The 19,523-nt window shown below is 36.7% G+C and overlaps 1 protein-coding gene across 1 annotated transcript in view; it reads right to left on the bottom strand.

Annotated features, from left to right (window-relative positions):
- Positions 1-4,116: 4,116 nt before the first annotated feature.
- The window catches only part of MEMO1 (mediator of cell motility 1), a 33,474-nt gene continuing 18,067 nt past the window's right edge, over positions 4,117-19,523 (bottom strand). Inside the window, exons 4-10 of the mRNA XM_027681620.1 lie at positions 17,229-17,297; positions 15,168-15,280; positions 13,703-13,814; positions 12,590-12,732; positions 11,349-11,425; positions 6,147-6,251; positions 4,117-4,827 (exon numbers count right to left, since the gene is read on the bottom strand). Of these exons, the coding sequence (XP_027537421.1) occupies positions 4,696-4,827; positions 6,147-6,251; positions 11,349-11,425; positions 12,590-12,732; positions 13,703-13,814; positions 15,168-15,280; positions 17,229-17,297 (751 nt within the window). The 3' untranslated portion in view covers positions 4,117-4,695. The remainder of the gene's footprint in view (positions 4,828-6,146; positions 6,252-11,348; positions 11,426-12,589; positions 12,733-13,702; positions 13,815-15,167; positions 15,281-17,228; positions 17,298-19,523) is intronic.

Raw genomic sequence — 19,523 nt, forward strand, 5'->3', positions numbered from 1 at the left:
ACAGCTACCAGAATGAGGATACATTTTTGTTTGAAAAGAGTAATTATATAACTTTGTTTCCACAAAGTTTGAAAAAGGTATCTAAAACTGTTTGTAGGGAATACATATTTATAGTAGTATCAATGGAGATCACAGGGCTGGGATAATTATTTACTTCTCTTAAATCCACCAAGAACCACATCACCTTAGAAACCTGGGGGGTATGGGCGTCAATCTGTCACCTTTGAGTAAAGGCCAACACAAAACTATTTATCTTTATAATTTAAAGATTTCAGCATAGGATTTTCACCCTTGAGTTTCAACAAACTGAGCTACACTTGACAAAATATTCCAGCATTTTTCCTCTTGGAAGTAGCAACACCTTGCTGACAGCTGCAGTGGGCAGTATTTGGCAGCATGCAGCTCTCAAACAGGATAGCAGGACAGTTGCTGACATCAAATTTGAAAAGCAACAATTTCCTTCCCCATCTATGACCATTATCCTCATTTCTCCACCTTTTCCAAAATGATCCAAGCCTCTACCAACACATCCTCCCACAACTCATGAGAAAACAAATGGACGTGCTTTCTCAATTTACAGATAATAGTACCGTGGCATTTTCATTCCTGGGGTATAAGCAATGGGAGAGATGTCTCAGAACCCAGCAGCAAGGAATGCATGTACTAAATAGGTACTAGAAAGACATGAAGAATTCAGTGCTGAGTTTTCAGCTAATGCTGGAATAAAATAACCACCAAATGACACCAGACATCTGGAAGTTGTCTGTAGTGACAAACTCTTTTCAGAATTAGACAAAATCAAATAAGAAAAAAAATGAAATTAAAAAAAGGTCTAGAGACAAGAGATTTTGCATTACTCAGAATAAAGTAATTTCATCTCCACAGACTAATTTGAAGTCATGTTTTGCAACCATCTATTGAAAAGGCCATGTGGCTGCACTGTGGGTTCTGATGTTCCAAAACATCTCACAGCTTTAAGGTGCACTACACCGGATCCTGAAATTCATTTTTGGTTCACACTGAAAATCTTTTTATCGGTTAGTTTCAAGTGGTAATTTTGGAAAGCTATTCACTGAAGTAGGAAGGCAAAAGGTCATTTATACAAGGGATTTTAAACATTTCACCATGAACATAAAAGTTTGGGCAGTTTTTGAGAGTGGATCAGATGTTAGTTAGCACACTAAACTCAATCCAAGGAAATAGCAACTGCAAATCATGGTGACTGATACCATTTCAAAGCCAAGCTTCCTTTGATGCAGAGGAGAATATTCTTCCTGAGGGAGTAAGGGGACACAGTTACAAACATAAAATGGCAAAGCCCTACACCAATGACCGAAGTGACATTCCAAAGTACTGGGAGGCTCTGTGTGCAGGAATCAAACAGAACAATCCCACCCCCATTTCAGCACTTGAAATGTCAATTCAAAATTCCCAAGTAAAGTCTACAGCAACATGCAGAACCCCTCAGACACAGCAATGAGCCCCTGGACTGGGAAACAGGGAGAGCAAGAGCTAGGCCTAAAAATGCGAGGGCAAACTTGGCATTTCTGAAGGCTCTGAGAAAGGAGAATTGCACTGAAGTACATGTGCAGTTCAAAGAACAACATTGGATCAAAGCTACTCAAGTCATGATCTTTAAAATAAATAACAAATATAGCCAGACAAATATAATCAGGATGAACTGTGGAAGGCTGAGAGTTGGAGCAGCTACACTTAACTTGCTCCACTCCATGAGGGGCTCATGTTCTTGAACTTGGCTGGAAGCAAGAGGTAGCTCCCAGTGCCTGTAGAAGCTTTCACTGTCCCGCAGAGGGATGCTGCTTCTGCCTGTGCTTCCTCCTGCTTCTGCTGATCTAAACACAAAGCCATGGAAGATCTACTGTTCCATTTCAATGTCAAAAACATTACACTGAAGAATTAAGAATTCAGTAGATAGTACTTGGAAAGAACTTTTTAGACAGTATTTAAAGAAAATAAAATCTATAAAGTTCCTTTGTGAACATGAGAACAGAAAAACAACGGAGTATTTTAATCAACATTTTTGCACATTTAACATTTCTCTAAAATGCCAAAATTTTAAAAGGAGAATCACATCCCTGTCTGGATTTACTGCACCAGAAGTGTGGCTAAAGCTCAGTGATTCTACGCATAGAAGAAACTGCCTCAAAAGGGAACAGGACTGTGAATATTCAATATTGTCTAAACCAAAAATTCTTTGTCCCAACACACTATACTCAAATGTATATTTAAGTGAGAATAAAACGTGGTGAAGTTAAAACAATAGATTTGAGTGAAGATCTATTCAGGAGATTATCTGCTTTTCCTCCCAACACATCTTAAACTAACACACCAGGAAATGGAGCACTGAAGTCAACTCCTTCCAAGCTCACCTAAAGGGCAAAAAAAAAAATCTGAGTTCTTTGAAGTCAGGTATTTTCTGCTTTCAAACAAACATGGTTTTTACAACAAATCCTTCTAGGTTAGAGCAGATTCCACAAAGCTTTGAATTTCTGACTGAGCTTCTGAACTGTCATGCTGGTTATTACTAGTAGGCACAGAAATTCCCATTTTAATTAGAAACTTTATTTTGAAATAGATTACACAGTTTACATGTGAAGTGCTTTCAATATAAGATATTTCATAACATTGTGCTGACAATGGCTGACCAGTTTTCTTGAAGCTCTTCCAGTTATGTTTTTTTTTTCATTAAAACTATCTTACAGAATCAAGATGCAACTTAGGCATTTGTATTCAGCAGCTAATTACTATGTTTACCTTAGGGAGAAAGTCAACTCTTCTAATTATGTGTTTCAATGGTGTTAAGCATTTGGCATAAGACTGAAAGAAACCCGACCCCCAATCAAACTCAAATTCACCAAAGACGTTTAAAAAAAATTCTTCCTGATCAAACTACTTTGTTAATAAGGCACAGTCAGACAAATATTTATAAAGACTGTCTACTAATTCAGTTTTACCTGTACAGCCTTCTCGCTGGTCTGTCAAAAGTAATCTCAAAGTTGTTTTCCCTGTCTGCTGCTGAGACGTTTCAAGAACAAGGCAGAGCAATAAGGCAACTAAAAGAACGAGCATGCAAAGGAGTTTGGCATTTGGGATGGATTCTGAACATTTTCAAAGTAGTTCATTTTATAAATGGAGCATTCACCTGCTATTATTAAAATGGTGGCCAACTCTGATAAGAAAAAAGAAGTGGTGCAAGCAGAGGGTATTTAAATAGAAATAAACAGGATGTCTGGTATGCTTTCAGCTAAGACCTCACAGGCAGCAATTCCCACAACTTTCAGAGATAACTAAATTGAATTCTGAAATTCCCCTCTGCCACTCTGAAAAGCTGAATGTACTAGGTTTCTTGACTGCAGGTGAAATATCAGGGAATGAAATCTCCATTTAGATAATGAGCCAATACTGCATCCTACTTTGCATTTCTTATTAGAACAAAAGGAAGTCTTCAGGAATGACAAATGAAATAATTACATCATTTTTTTGGCTGGAAGAAAGTTCAAGAATCTTTAAGATGTGATAATGTTTAAAAAAAAAGAAACTATTTCTATCCACAGTCAAAGAATGAAAAATAAAAATGAAAGATAAAAAGAGAAGCCTGACCTTCCCCTCCCAAATAATCTTTGCAGAATAATTGCTTAAGCTTAGCACTGTATGGCTTCTGTGGCCTCTGAATCCCAGATAGATACTCTAAGAATTATCATTGTCAAGCTACTGTTTGTTTTCAATTTTAAGTAATTTCAAACAAAAATACTGTATCTATTTCACTTCAGTAATCAAACTGAGCATAAAAATCATTAGAAGTATTTCTGATACAAATTTGTATCACATACTAAAAGATATTATTATATAGATAATTGTGAAAAAAATTAAGACCATACAAAAAGTATTTCAAATTCTTTTGCTGAACTCATAGTGCAGGTTTAAGATTAAAAAAAAAAATCTGTAAATGAAGTAGTCAAGAAATGTTGACTACAAAATACATTCTAAAGTATTTTACAGAATGGCTGAATTATCAAGCACAAGAACTGAGGATAAAGAATGTTAATGACAAGCAGCCACATACAGAACACAAAGCAATAAGTTTAAATCAGACTATTTTGGTTTGTGTAGCCCTTTATTAGCAACTAAAATAGAAGATATCTGTTGTACATCACGGGTAGTAACTGACTATACTGGAGTTTTATTATATTCTAATACAGGATAATTTATAAATGCGTTGTTTTCCTTTTTTTTTTCTTTTATTAAAAAGCTTCCACCCCCTTTTTCTGTTTACAACTTGCAAAACTATTCTGAAAGCAGAGTATATGTGCACAGGTCTGCAAAGAGTGCAAATTTAGGATATGGTAAATGCTTTATATGTTGTATTTGTAAGGACAGTCTACCACCATGTCTTCATAGCCATTATCTCTTCCCCAAAAAACAAAAAAGAAAAAAAAAGGCAAAAAAAAAAGCACAAAAAGTTCTTATACCAGCCTTCCTTCCATTGTCCTAAACAAGAAAGCATTTTTAAATGAGTTGAAACTAAGGAAGGACTACACCTACTAGAAAAGAACAGAGTTCTATTAGTTTGAGGTTTCAGTATACCCAAAGACCAGGGACTGTATCTTTGTAAGGGCTAGGCTGGGACCCCGTATACAGAGTGTGTGCAGGTGCCATCCCTGAGCATTCAGTGGTTCAGTGGACCATAAGTGCTCCAGCTGCATAACTCACTGAGCTGTCTTGCCAGTTTCGACACTGGCTTGACTGAGCATAATTCAAAAACGAAAAGCTCATATTCATTCCATTCTTCTGGAGCTCATTGATAGCCTAAAGAGAGGGGGGAAATTAAAAAAGGGCCATTAAAAATTGGTATCAGTGAAATTACAACATTTTCTAGTTCTCAGTCCTTTCCCCCTGTTTTGGAGGTCCTCATAAGCTCATAATATAAGCACCTCCCCGTAATTTGTGGACCTAACCATTTCTGTGCGTTTTCGTTCACTGACGCTCCCCCCACCGCATTATATACATTCATGCAGTTCTTTGAAGCAATACTAAACAACCTTTCATAATAGGTCCTTTAGAAACAATGCTTTCAGTTCCATGGGGAGTTGATACAGAGACAGAGATGTAATAGAGAAAACCCCAACACTATTAACACTTTTTAGATTGTATTTCTTCCATTAATGAAAAATAATGTACAAGGATAATTTATTAAAGTGTGACAATTGGCAAAAGTGAATAAACAGAATTTAGCTCTGATTCACTGCAAAACTAATCATTATCTGAAGGTAAGAGTCGGGTATATTTGCAGAGTTGTCATAGTACTGAATTTTGCATCCCCAATATTGATATTGCTCATACAAGCTTTTATAGACTTCACTTCAAAAGGTTCCTCTGTATGTTCTCCATACAGACTACATTCCCAGTGAATTTTAAAAAAGTTAACATGCTTCCTGTTTCAGATTTGATTTAGAGTAAAAATAAATGAGATTCAATCAGCAATATGACAAATCTGCAGCACTCCAGCAGTGCTGTAAAGTAGCTGTGGACCAAATTTAGACAACTAAGTTAAGCCAGGTTTATGTCTGCACTGCATCACCAAAGCAGAATACAGTAAATAGAAAGTACCAGTTAATCTGAATTCTAATTGCTGTTAATTTATGAGTTAATGATGCACTGCACTAATACTTACAGAGGCAATCTCTCACCATATTTGCAAAAGTCAAAAACGTTGCCAGACATCACAAGGCACTCACAATAGCTAGCTAACAGCAATACAGAAAAAATATATACGTGTTTGTAAGTACCGGTTTGAAAAGTATGTACTTTTTCAGGGAGATGGATTTATTTGTTCATTTTTTTAAGGCCAAGAGAAAGGGAATGATTGCATTTAATTGAAATTTAAAAGGAATGTGGTGTACCTCATCTCCCTTAGGGAACTGAAAACTCTCAGCCCTTTTAAGAGCTTACATCTGTCTATATGCAAGACACGGAAATTGGAGACCAAATTGAGAACATTTGGAAAAATAAATTAATTCAAGGCTTGTCATTTTAGAACTAAGGAATGCTGCAGCAATACTGTGTTTTAAACAAAGGTAAGCAGTTTTCTAAAAGTTACATTCTTTAACAAATCAAAAGTTACTTACATTTAATAACACTCCAATAGGATGTCTTCCACATATTGTATTATGGTATTTCTTCAAGTAATTGCTAAAAGATACAGGATCTAGCTGCTCTATAATGCTCATACCCTGAAAAAGAATTGTTAGCAATAATTACGTAACACATTCATAAGCAGATGTTTATATATCACCTATTTATTACAACAGAACAGTTCAGGAGGAAAAACCCTTTACTTTGTACCAAGGATATCAAGGAAACCTCAGCATGTGAGCTCTAGCTTGCAGTCATCTTGTTTCCATCCCTTGCCAAAATAAGAGTGCAGGAGCTCTTCCAAAGCTGTCCATGATCCACAGATCTGTGAAGCTATCTTTGCAGATACCAGTGAAGCTCATGCTAAAAGAGCTCATTCCACAGACTAGCTGATCCCCACTCTCCAAGTGTATCCTACTTCCATAGGATTTGGTACAGCTACAACCAGGCAAATTTACTAAAAGGGCAAAGCAAGAAGAAGAAGTCATGCCTTCATCTCCTCTCCCTGGTAACAGAGCTCAGGGCCAACCACTTGCCTGGGACTCCTGTGGGTCCAAAAACCCTGGATAAACTATCAATAGGCACACATGCAATTCACACACAGAGCAAATGTAATGTATCCTAGACACATCAGGCATGCAAGGCAATTGTTCTGGGCATGGGTTGGCCATCTGCTCAGAACATAAAAAAGCAGATCCAGAACATCTCTAGAGTACTATGAAGTTGTTGCACCACAAAAATGTAAGAGCCAGGAGATGATGCTTCCACTTTACACGAGACAGTTACATATATAAATCCTTTTCTCCATCCACAGCGAGACCCATGATCCCATGGAGTCACACTAAGAATATCAGCACATGTGTGGAAAACAAAACCTTCCACATACACAAACATTTGCATTCTTAAAAGCAAAAAGAATCCTACAACTCCAGATACAGCCTACTCTTACGCCATCCCACAGAGCAGATCGAACGTAATGAAAGTTGTTCAAAGCAAGTCTGAATCAATTATTGTTTGGGTTACATCATGGCTTTGCTATTTTGCCTGTATTAGACTCCATCCTCTTACTTTTTTCCTTCCTCTAAAAATGATGAATTCCCTTCACCAGGTAAATGAGCTCCAGACACTCAGTAATTCAGTAAGACACATGGTTGTGCTGCTTCTGCTGGTAAAACAGGAAGGTTTTCCTTAGAGACTGGAAAAAAACTTACACTTCGTATGGGAACAATGGGAGGTTGATATCAGAAAGGGAGTTAATTTCGTCTAAGATTTCTGCAATTTTTCCAGCCCCAGTCCCTACTTTTGGGAAAATGTGGGTGATAAAAGAAGAAACCACAGTGCAGGAAGCAGTCAGTCTGAAGCCTCCATCTCAAGAGCAAAACCTTCCAAACACTCTGCAAGGGCGTTGGCTGATCTGGCAGATACACTGATTATTTAGACTGGATCACAGCTTACAATGGAGGAGCTGGAGATTCCCAGGAGAGTCAGGGAGAATTACAAAACAGCAACCATAACCACCACCTTTGTGTACTTTTAAATAGAAACAGATGTAAGATGAATTCATAGAGAAATAAATTTTATGGAAAAATAAAACCCAATTGTGCTGACCAATTGCTGGCAAGAGCTCATGGAGAGGGTGTTTGGACCCCTGGCTGGTAATTACAGCAGTTAATCACTCCAGATCTACAGAACGTGAGTGCCAAAAAACTAACAGTAGGTATTTGCTAACTAGCAGTGATCACATAGATACCATTACATTTCTAGAATTTACAAAGCATGTCTTTGAACTACCCGTTTACTTGTAAAAAATCGTACGTGTCAATACATATGTTCTGCTGAAGAAAGCAGAACTAAACCTGACTACATACTCAAGTGAAACTAAACATGCATAAGGTGCTTACTCGGATACTGAACAGTTCATGAGAATAAATTTTACCTCTTTGTAAATCCCTTCACAACCTTTTCAAAAAATGAAAATGGCTGCTCAATTGAGAGACTTGTTTTAGAGTTGTAAGTCACTGGAACATACTGGGTAGAGGCATTTGAGCATTTGTCTCAAATGAATGGACATGGATTTATGAGAATGCCTAGTAAGCCTATTTCAATGCACTGTTCAGCACTGCAAAACATTTAGAGCTATGCAGTTCATCTCAGAAAATGCTAACAGAGTTCCATACATTACAGACTGGAGAAAATCCATAGCAAATGGGTATTAACAAATATCCTATAAGCAGGCAGTTGTACTGAACTTTTCAATCTTTTGGATTTAAAAATTGTTGTGGCAGAGAAGCAAAGACTACCAAGCTCGTTTCTCAGTCTAAAATGGTGTTGAGGAAAAAAGGAAACATTTTTGTCAGGTTGTGTTTTATTTTTCTAAAAAGCAAAATTATGAAGCTACTAATTTTTAGTATTTGTAACAACTAAGCCAGGCATGGCTTAGAACAGAGTTAAAACACGTGACAAAACCCACATGATAAAAACGCAAACACAGTTCTGCAGTTTATCACATGGTTATTATGGCATCACATAGCAATTGCATACCTCAGTTACCCAGACACTGTTAATGGCATCTACAATGTCGTAGCACAGTGCACTTAATATGATTAAAACCAGTTACATTTCTAAATATCATCCCTTAATAGGATCAAGCATCTACAAGCTTACAAAGATTACAAAAAAACCCAAAACACCCAAACCAACACACACACAATCTCCACCAACCAATAGGTTTATTTCACACTATACTCCACTAATCCTCTGGTTGGTTAAATTAAAGCTTGTTATAAGTCACTTCAGCTGCTTCTTCACACTTAAAAATATAAACTAATAGCCCTCTAATGGAATTAGAAAAAAACTTGGCCTTAATACCATCCAGTCCAACTATCTTTGCATGTGTAGTCACTCAGACTGGAAGATAAACAACCAACAGGAAAATTACTGGCTGGGCACAGCAGAAACAGCAGGGATCTGGGAACCCAGGCAGAGAGTCATTGTCTTGCATTATGCTCAGGTTAAGAAGCCTTCCCAGGCTGGAGCACTGTGGAAGGTTCTGGCATACTGCAGCAGCGCTGCAGAAGCCACCGGAATTCAGCAGTTCATTAGAGCTACCTGAGAAGTCACCAGTGCTGAGAATGGCTCCTGCACAACCACTGCTGGCTGTTCCTGCACAGCTCTCCTCAGTGACTGCATTGTCAGCATTCAGGGTAACAGAATCCTCCCATTGACTCACGTGAGGCATAACATTTCCCATATAAATTATATGCTCATATAAAATGAGCAATCTGGCAGTGATGATTGAAGAGAGCCATCTGCATTTTCTGGGTAGTCATAATCAAGAATAATTACTCTTCAACAACATCTTACAAAATACTCCCCCCCTGCCTCTTATTTAAAAAGATGGTAGTTAGCAGGTTATGCTGTACAAACTACTGTACACGAGCTGTTCAATAATAACTCTTCATTTGAGGATTCTTCCCTAAGGTACCCCTAATTAACCATGAGGCTTATTTACTTCTTTTACTGTCACTTCACAGAGTGCATTGTGGTGACAGCGCTCATAACAATTACCATGGAGAAACTGATGTCTGTCTAGTAATATTTACTACTCTGTATTTTTTCATGCTGGAGTCTAATGGCTCTAACTTAGAATCACAGCAAATAAAATTTCTCACCATGGTTACCAGCTTAGTGAAACTTCAATACCCAAAGTGTTCAGCAGTTTTTATGCACTAGGTGGGAAAATCATTATGCATCTATATGCAAGGTTCAGTCCAAATAAGGAGGAGACCACTATCCTTCCACAAGGGCATTTCAAAGGCAAATTGATTTCATCTTAACCCAGAATGCCTTCCTGCTAACAAAGCGCTCAGCCGACTGCTTTCCTAGTTAGGTCCAATAAAATTAAGCCAATTTTAGTACTATAAAAATACTTTTTCAAACAGTAGACATAATTTTCCATATCACAAAAAATGTAATTTCCTTTTGGTTGAATAACTACCAAAAGAAAGAGTTGGTGCAGCAATGCCTTTCCTAAAAGTAATTAAATGCCAAAGTCCAGTCTTGAAGCTTTCACCACAGACATTAACAAAGGGAAACTAACGTTTGCTAATGCACCATAATCTACTCTCCTGCAAAAACATTCAGAGCTGCAAATTCTGGGATTCTGTAGAAAACCACTTGTATTGATAGAGAAAGCCCTCAACTGACTACAAGAATTATTAAAAATGGGATAAACAGAATGAAGGTAAGTTATTTACTGTTCCAATTCCAGTGATTAGTGGAAAAACAAAGATTAATATGGCTACACAGAGCAAAAAACTTAAGAGATCCCTCCAGCAGCCAGGATTTATTCCTTCAAGACATGGAAAAAATTAATATGCCAGGAGCAACAACAGTTCTCTCTTCTAACGGATTCTACAGAAATTACATAAATGATGTAAGCAGTTGTAAAACAAATTTTAAGATTATGTATTTCCAAAAGAATTACTTTGATTCTGTGCCTTAAGTATAGTCTTGAACATTAACCTTTTTTTAATTTAAAAATAAATCCTTGGCTCCTGTGATTGCAAAGGAAACACAACATAATTGGCATCATAAACCTTTATGTATTTAGCATTCCTTTCAGCCTTTCACCAAACACAGAACGAAGTATGGTCTACTTCTCTTTCCCACCACGTACTACAGAGTAAGGGTCAAGGGGAACACTATTACCAAGTATGGTGGCGACTCATTTTCCTGACCAGTGCAACCCCCTACAGCCTTTCCTCCTCAAAATGGATGTTGCTGAAACATTAGCTCAATCACAATGCTGTTTCTGTATGCAGGTATCACAGCTATCAAATCTGAACTGCCACAATACTCCATGCATGATTCTTACTGACTCTCAAAAACATAAGAGGGTATGCAGACAGGAATTACGTGACACTGGGGCATTTTTAGGTAGATGAACATGCATTTATTCTCATAAATTACTCTTACTAGATTATACCCACAATATAACTGTGTGCAGTCAGTAAAATGGAGGATACTAACTAAAAACAACAGCTAAGTTCTTATTGTGCTAAACAAAGGAAAATGATACATTCAATAAAATAGCTAATCTATAATATTTTGTTAGAGAAATTTCTAAAGTGTTCAAAGAAATGTAATGTACAGGAGAAATTTGTTAGTTAGTTCCACCAAATCTGAAAACTTACCATTTTATCTAGGTGCTCAATGGATCTATAAATTTCTCCTTGGGATTCATCATAGTAACTGTAACGGAACCTCTGACCTTGAAACAAAAATCATGTATAAAATAAAAAAGGGAAAAATTGTAGCTAAAACACTCCCTAGTACTTACTAAATATTTGAAAGTATAATATTTGTAAACTAGTAATCTTCATTTATTTTATACGTTTTAGCTCCACTCCGAAAATTCTAGGGCTATCATCAAGTAGCAGCCCAGAAACAAAGTAAAAAAAAAAAAAATACAGGATGGGCAGCTATATTCCTAAAGAGAAACCTACTACGTAGAACTGACACTGCAGTATCATTTATCAAGTGCCTGTTATTGCCTTGGAATCCAATTCTATAAATTAAAAAGTAAAGAAACATTTCGTTTCTCTATCCTTCTTGGCCAAGTCAACCATGGAGTCAGGCTACTTCTGCTTGCACAACAATACCCACAGTAAATGAAGGTTAAACGAAAAAATTTATGATAATTCAATGAACAGTTCTAGATGGTTCATTAGCCACAACAGAACCCAGGTCATGATATATACTTGCACCTACTCCACAATTCAAAGATGAGTAAAATATGCACTTAATTATGTAAGTTGACCAAAGATGACAAGGAAAAAAAGAAAGAAGGTCTGTTGTGTAACATATCTTTCTGAAGCAGTCCCTTTTCCAGCTACTATCACACTTAAAAGAAAAATAAAGTGTTAAAGGAGGACAGAAGTCAAGGCTTCTGGAGTCTTTTTAGCTCTGCCACCAAGATGAACTGGGATAGCTCTGGTGAGTTGGCATAAATACCCCATCTGCTATCTTACCCAGCAGTAAAACATACAAAACTTATTTCCGTCAGAGGAATGTGGCCATGTCCAGTGAATTTTTAGCTAATTAGTTTTGCAAGTTGTTTGAGGTGCTTAGAAGAAGAGTAAAAAAGCAAGCAACTTCAGATAATTATTACATTGCAACAGTAAAGAGATGCATATAAACCCACACACCTTCACCATTTATTTCCCCCACTATACTGAAAACACATTATCACATCAATTTTTTTCACCTATCATTCCAGATTTAAAAAAATCCTTTAATTAACCTTACGAAGGCATTTAAGTTTCAAAAATACATGTACGAGAAGTTAAAATGTTCAATGTATAAAAAATACATTATTTGAAAATAACTACGAAAGATTCAACATACTGTTATCATGAAGAGATATGAAACTTACCCCAATGACAAAAGTCAGAAGAAACCACAAAGAGGTTACTAGGATCAGCTAGGTATTTACTGAAGAGTTTTCCAAATTCCTGCTCTTTTGACTCACTCAGTGCTCCGACCAACACAGGAATAATAGTAAACTCATCCTTATGGCTTATAAGCAAAAGAAAAAAGGTTGTAGTTCAAGTAACATCTGAAGATTTTTCAGGGCTTGCTAACTGAAAGTACAGAATGCTTTAAAAGGTCACTATTGATTTGAAGATAGTAATTCGGTAAGGTCACACTAGGATGTTGTTTTAGAACCTCAAAGTACTTAAAACTTCAGAAAATAACACACAACCCCAAATGCAGTATTTAACTTTGCTGCAAAGTGAAAACACCAGGCAAAAAAAAAGACACAGTGAAATCAGCAGTGAAATAAGAATTAGATTCAACCTGTATAGATGCTGCATGTTGGGTAATTCTCCAAAGTATATGAAACGTATATGAAAATGCTCAAGGTAGTACCCAGGTGTATACTGACACTCCAGGGAAAATTCAAAATACAATGGAAGAAATAATAAAAATAAAAAGATGGGACCTGTACATGTGGGAACAACCCCCAACACAAATTGACACTTTTTCTCTAATGATGACAATTTTTATTTCAAATACAGATCTGAAACAGCAGGTGTAAACAGAACCCTGATTTCAAAATTAGTATTAAAGCTCCAAACAAACTTAAAATCCCACAGAAAACACCTATTGGTATTCGAACCTCTTGCAAAGATGCCTTGCAAAAAATGGGGGGGAAGGGGGAGGAAATCGGCTATGGAGAAAGAGTTAATATAGATAAGCTTTCATGAACCTATTTTAAGTCAATGTAAACCTGTCTATAAGAGGTGTTATAACTTCATCATTCAGGTGTTTGCTCTGCTCACAGTTTCTATTACAGCATCTTATCCTAGTCTCTGACCCTCTCCTTACCAAAATTTTTACTGGGGTGTGGAGGAGTGTAAGCATTATATACCATATAAGGTACTCTATGTCATAAAATTCATTATTACTTTCTACTGCACTTAATATGTAGTTCAAACTTAACACACAAAATGCTCATTCTTGTAGAATTAATTAGCCCGAGTACCTTTCCATGGCTTTAGCAGTATAAGGCAAATGCATTTCAATACTGTGTTCATCTTCATCTGTCTGTAGGGACATACGCTCAAACATTCCAGTCTTCCACAATTCTCCATAAACTGAAATGAATTAAAAGATTAATTTTTACTACTTTATGTTTCTGAAAACTGCTACAAGTAAAAAAGCAAGCTACAGTGCATCTTTATAAGAACACGCCCACTAGAACAAACTACTTGCCTCCAAAGGTTGTCATCACAAACCACTTGTTTCTAAACAAACTCAGGATTAAAATGATATTCAAGTAATTAAGATACAAATGTAATTGATTCAGTTTACAAAATAAGTACGTTAAAACAGTGAACTTGTTAGTATATTGAGAAAAATCTTGTATCGTAACTGAAAATCCAAGTAACACAAATAAAACATATTTGAAAATATACATGAATTTGCCCAGTCATTGAATTCTTATATTCACAAACAGCATCATTACATATTAAAAAAAAAATTGATCAGTGAAGCCATTGCTGGATGTGTAACTATTTAACACAATTTATTATTGACTGAATCATGAAATCTAGAGACAGCCAAAACTGGTTAAGTAATCCACATTTGCAAGTTATCTTTTCTATTCTCAAGTGTGCTTGAGAGAATTCAGAGTCATTTCTACATTTTGAAAATTCTTCACTGCACAAAAAATTTGATGTAGGGCTGTGCCTCCTTCTTTGCTCCTTTCATAAAGGAGTTCTACAAAATCCAAAACACTTCTTACCTAAGGAAATTTCTGCAGGCACTATGTAGAAAGCCTGAATTATCTTGCTTAATCACAGTTATGATGAAACACAATACATCTGCGCTAATTAGCCCTTCTGAAAAAGATACTGTATTATTTAGGTATACCTCGAAATGCATAAAAGTCAAAATATCAAATTGATCTTCACTGCACCTTTAAGCTTACTTCCAAAGACTGGTATTTCATGGATTAATGATTTTTAAGTTCTGCAGGTACTTTGCAAGTTAAAAAGTCACATGCAATAATGCATGTTTCTCTGCTATTCCTCTATCAGAAATCAAACTCAGAACCAACTGAAGTACCTTTTTCCAGCCAGAATACTTCACAGAATAATGGAGAAGGTGCTTAGTGAGCTGTTCTTTGACAGTAACACTTTTTAATTTTTAAAACTCTTTTAAAGATCACTTGTCAAGAGGCACACACTCAAAATGGAAAAGATAAGCAAAAATTGAGAGTTCTTTACTTGTCAGGAGCAAGAGAGATATTATGGTTATAACATGACAATGCCTGCCACAGCCAGGATCTTTCAGAAGTTAGCTTTGGTTGCAGTAAAACCTGATTTGCACTTGTGTGCCACTTAAAGCAAGGAAGTGCTCAACAAGCAAGTCCTCAGCGCTGTAGTACCAAAGTTAATATTCAAGCCTCAGCAGTCTTCAAGATGTAAGCTTTATCATGCACTTACTCTTTTGGTCAATTCGGAGATCATACAGAGGTGTCCTGTAAATGTCCACACTGGAAAGTGCACATCGGGAGAGGGGCACGTGATGGGAAGGCCCAAGAATGAAAATTTTTCGGCTACAACAATTAACACAAAAGCCCACAGTTTAGATAAACGCAATTGTAGAGAGACCTAGCTTAGAGCAACAAGTTTAATAAAAACATAGAAAGCAATACTTTCTCAAGGCTACAACTGTTTTACTCTGCTGTCTGTAAGACCACAGATCAATCCATGGCTCAACCTTGCTCAGTATCTCAGAAATTATCATGAGATCAGCTCAATAATGCTTCCTGTAGCCTTAAATCTCTTAAGCAGGTTATATATCACAGGGCACTCAACAGCTAGAAATCTGTCTAACTGGATTCATTTGGAGGCTGAATGATGTCATACAGCCCCTCAGAACAGATTTTTTGAATTCTCTCCTTGGATCAACAGAACCTTCAGCTACACACCGCTACACACCACCTTTAACAACTATAGGAATGTGACCTCAAACAACGATTACGGGTTTATCATCTATTCAGACCTTTTCACTTATTTAGTTGATTAGTCTCAGTTCAGATTACACCAAATTAAAGTAATTCTCAAATGCTGTTTTTATCTATCTGTTGCATCAACAACAGGGACTTGGACCTGCACATTCATAGCTTTAGCTGATACTGCAACCTTTCACACGTCATCATGATGTTATTTCATCAAGTCCTCAGTTCCTGGCTCTTGATTAGATGCTTAGGGTCTCCTGCCACAGGACTTACAAGAAAAAAGAAACAAAAAATATAGGAAATTCAGCTTTTCCGATTCAGGATATCATCTTTTTTCTGGCACTGAACTAAGGGGGTGGGAAACATGTAAAGTTGTGGGGTTGTTTTTTTTCCTTTACACACGGAGTGCTATTAGCAAGGTACACTAAAGTACTATAACTTTCTGCAAAGCTAATGAAAACAAAATATCCAAACATGCAGTAATTCAGCTCAAAGATGAATTCTAAACATCCCATGTGGTAAAACAGCAAATGATCCATAAAGTTCAATTGACTCCATGTCACTGAATGTGGGAAATGCAACTTGTTCTGGAAATTTTAGAGGAACTAGGTTTCTCTAAAACTTAGGTCCCACCATAAATTATTTTCACATAGTTTACAATAGTTTAGAAAGAATTAAACCCATTGGCTTTGGAGAGTATAACAACATGTTATCTCATGAAAAACTGATAAACCTAGCCAGTTTTCATTTAGCATTGCAAAATACATACTTTGAGTAAATACTGGAGGTGCATTAAATTTTTGCCATTAAAAAAAAAAAGTTGCAGTAAGTAGAACATAATAAGAATTATATTCCTTTAACCTAAAATAACTGGATTCATATTTTCAGAGGCAGGCACAGACTACAGTAGCATGCTGGGGGATTTAAAAATTTTTCTTATTTTAAACTTATTAGAAACAAAAGTCCATCTAAAATTATTGGAATGAGTAACTGTCACTGACTTAAAATATCACATAAACACACGGGTCACTTTCTCCACAGAAGAAGAGAATCCTGGTAGTATTCAGCCCATAATCCTGCACTGAAAAACCAATGCAGAATCATGGTCAAATAGACTTAAAAAACAACCAAAACCTCCCAATGACAACCAAAAAAACCAAATCAACCCAAAAACTCCAAAAAAACCTCCCCAAAAAAGAGCTTGGGCTTTTATAAAAGCAGTGGAATGCCAATAATATACTGTTATTACCTGCAAAAAGAACATCTTCAAGCCCTCCCTTGTTATAGTTACCAATAATTTCAACAAATTTTTGAAAATACTACTTTACATTTTCTATTTCAACAATACTATATTTTTTTAATTTGTAACATCCAATTTGAACATTTATGATGTTAAAACCGAGGGGACCCATAAAAATCTAAAAAAAAGTACAAAATTAAAACTCGAGTACTTCAAGGTGTAAGAATGTAAAAAGAACATTCAACTTATCAGGGAATTGCAACGGCATTGTCTGCTGCTTTGTAAAGAAAAACTCATACTTACGTGATATTAGGATCCACTTGTTTGTAAGCATGGGCTGCACAAGATCCACAGTAGGTGTATCCTGCGTGGCTGCAAATTAAGGTGTACAAAATGTTAACAACGTTAAATATTGCTTAACATCTTAAATATGTTGATATTGCTACTAAATATTAATATCTTGAATATTTTTTGTCCCCAGTAAGCTAGAAATAGTAAGAGTGATCTAAAAGCCAACTCCTGAAAGAGCAGGAGAGCACTGCTGTAGTATTGATCACACAAGTGATATATTTGTTGAAGAACTATCAGTGACCGTTTACCGACCCATTAAAGAACTATCAATGACCATTTGCCAGTAAATAAATGTCCAAAACATAGCCCCTTCCATCATTCTGAAAAGACACTGGTGTGCAGAGTGCACAACTGCACATTATCAGAAACTCACGATAACACCAAGTGTGCAGCCAGGGACAAGAGAATAGCAAATTGCTGGAGAAGGCTCTTCCAACCACATGGCAGTAACTCAAAATGATGACAGTAGAGGGGTCTGGCAAAGGAGAGCAGATAAACCAGAGAATAAAAATGCTCTGTCACAGAAGATGAATACATGAGCAAGAGAGTGAAGCCAGACAAGCCCCAGAAAGCAAATATAACTAATATCATAAAAGGTAAAAAGCTAAATTCATAATATAAGTATAAGCAAGAGCAGAAAAGCTTAGTCTTAGAAAAAATTAGAGGCAATGATTCACTAAGGTATGCAGTATGCAGCACATACTGGTACAGCAGAACAGAAACTCATGTACAAAGAGGAACACCCTGATAAAGAAGGAAGATGAGCCAAGACCTGGGTATCCTTGCAAAATCATCAGAAACCTCTGCCAGATACACTAAGAAGTCAGCCAAAGTAAGAAAGTTCACAAAGTTCAAGATGAGTATGCAGAGTGGGCAGGGGTATTCCGATGGATGAAGGCCGGATCTCCCATCCCAGAATCTCCCCAAATTGAAGACCACACCTCTAACTCCGCCCAAACTCCACCTGTTATGAATATTGATAATGTATGTTGCAATTCTATGCATATGCATGCAGAAGTGTTGTAATCGCTTGTAAAAATCATATATAAACCTGTTCTTTTGTTGATAGAGCAGAGCAGTTTTGATCCGGGGCGACCCGGCTGCTCTCCGACGTCGTAATAAAGTACCTCCTGCTTAAAGGCTACAAATTTTGTCTCTAAGCAGTTTCTTCTCGTTCGTGCCTTTTGGGGCAAAATCTTGGCATCAAGAGTGAATAGGCACACAGACAGAAGTGGAATGCAGCATGCTAGTTTTTACTGCAAACATGATACATCATTTCCTATCACTCTGGTCTGGGGTCTTTCTTGACCTCTGTTCCTGTTGGCTCTCCAAAATAATTTTTAATTATTCTGACTACTTTTTTTAAATAATACATTCAAATCTTAAGACCCATTCCCTTCAAAAGTGTTAGAAACCAGTGAAAATTCACTTTACACCACTAAAAGCATTAATTCCAGAGAACATTCATTTCCAAAGTCCAAGGTCAAAGTGGTGCAAAAGAGCTCAGTCACTCAGCAGTATGCCCGTGCCACATCACCCCCTCGAGTTCATCTAGAGCACCTGCAACTCCAGGTCAATAGTTACTGCTTATTTTGAGTCGAGTACGTGCAACAACAGAACTACAGCTTTCCCAACAGTCTTTTTACACAATGATACAGAGAATGATACATACTGCAAGTCCTGGGATATACAGGATGTTTCAAGATACAAGTTCCCTATTCATAGCACCAGAGGATTTTATATGTATGTATGCTCACCTGCATCTATATTCATCCACAGAGTGATACATGGACCAAGTTATCCTCAAAATTACCCTGGGATTTTGCCTCAACATGACTTAATCCACTCATTCTAAAGAGCTCAGAAGTGGCAAGGTATGTCACTTGACAATGTCAAAAGAGCCTGCTGAAAGGTTCGCTCTGCTACAGACTTCTTCCGTGTTCCACAAAAATATTATCAAACATATCCCACTTTACAGGTGGGGAAAAAAAAAAAGGCATGGCTAATGAAAAGCTTTGGTGAGATCACAGGATCTAGCAATTCTGGAAAAATATACCAGTTTACATAATCTGCAGCTGAAAGGTCTCTTTCCTGACATTCCTGTAAGAAAGATTAAGGCAGATGTGGGACAATTTCTTCTGGAAATTCAATACTACTATGGAATACTTCAAACATTATGTCAATGTGTGCTGATTTAAAGGTAAACCGGTAGGAGAAATGAACCCAACTCAAAAGAGAGATTATAAG

Source organism: Neopelma chrysocephalum, unplaced genomic scaffold (genome assembly GCF_003984885.1).
Source record: "Neopelma chrysocephalum unplaced genomic scaffold, ASM398488v2 Primary Assembly neopelma1_61, whole genome shotgun sequence".
NCBI lineage: Eukaryota > Metazoa > Chordata > Aves > Passeriformes > Pipridae > Neopelma > Neopelma chrysocephalum.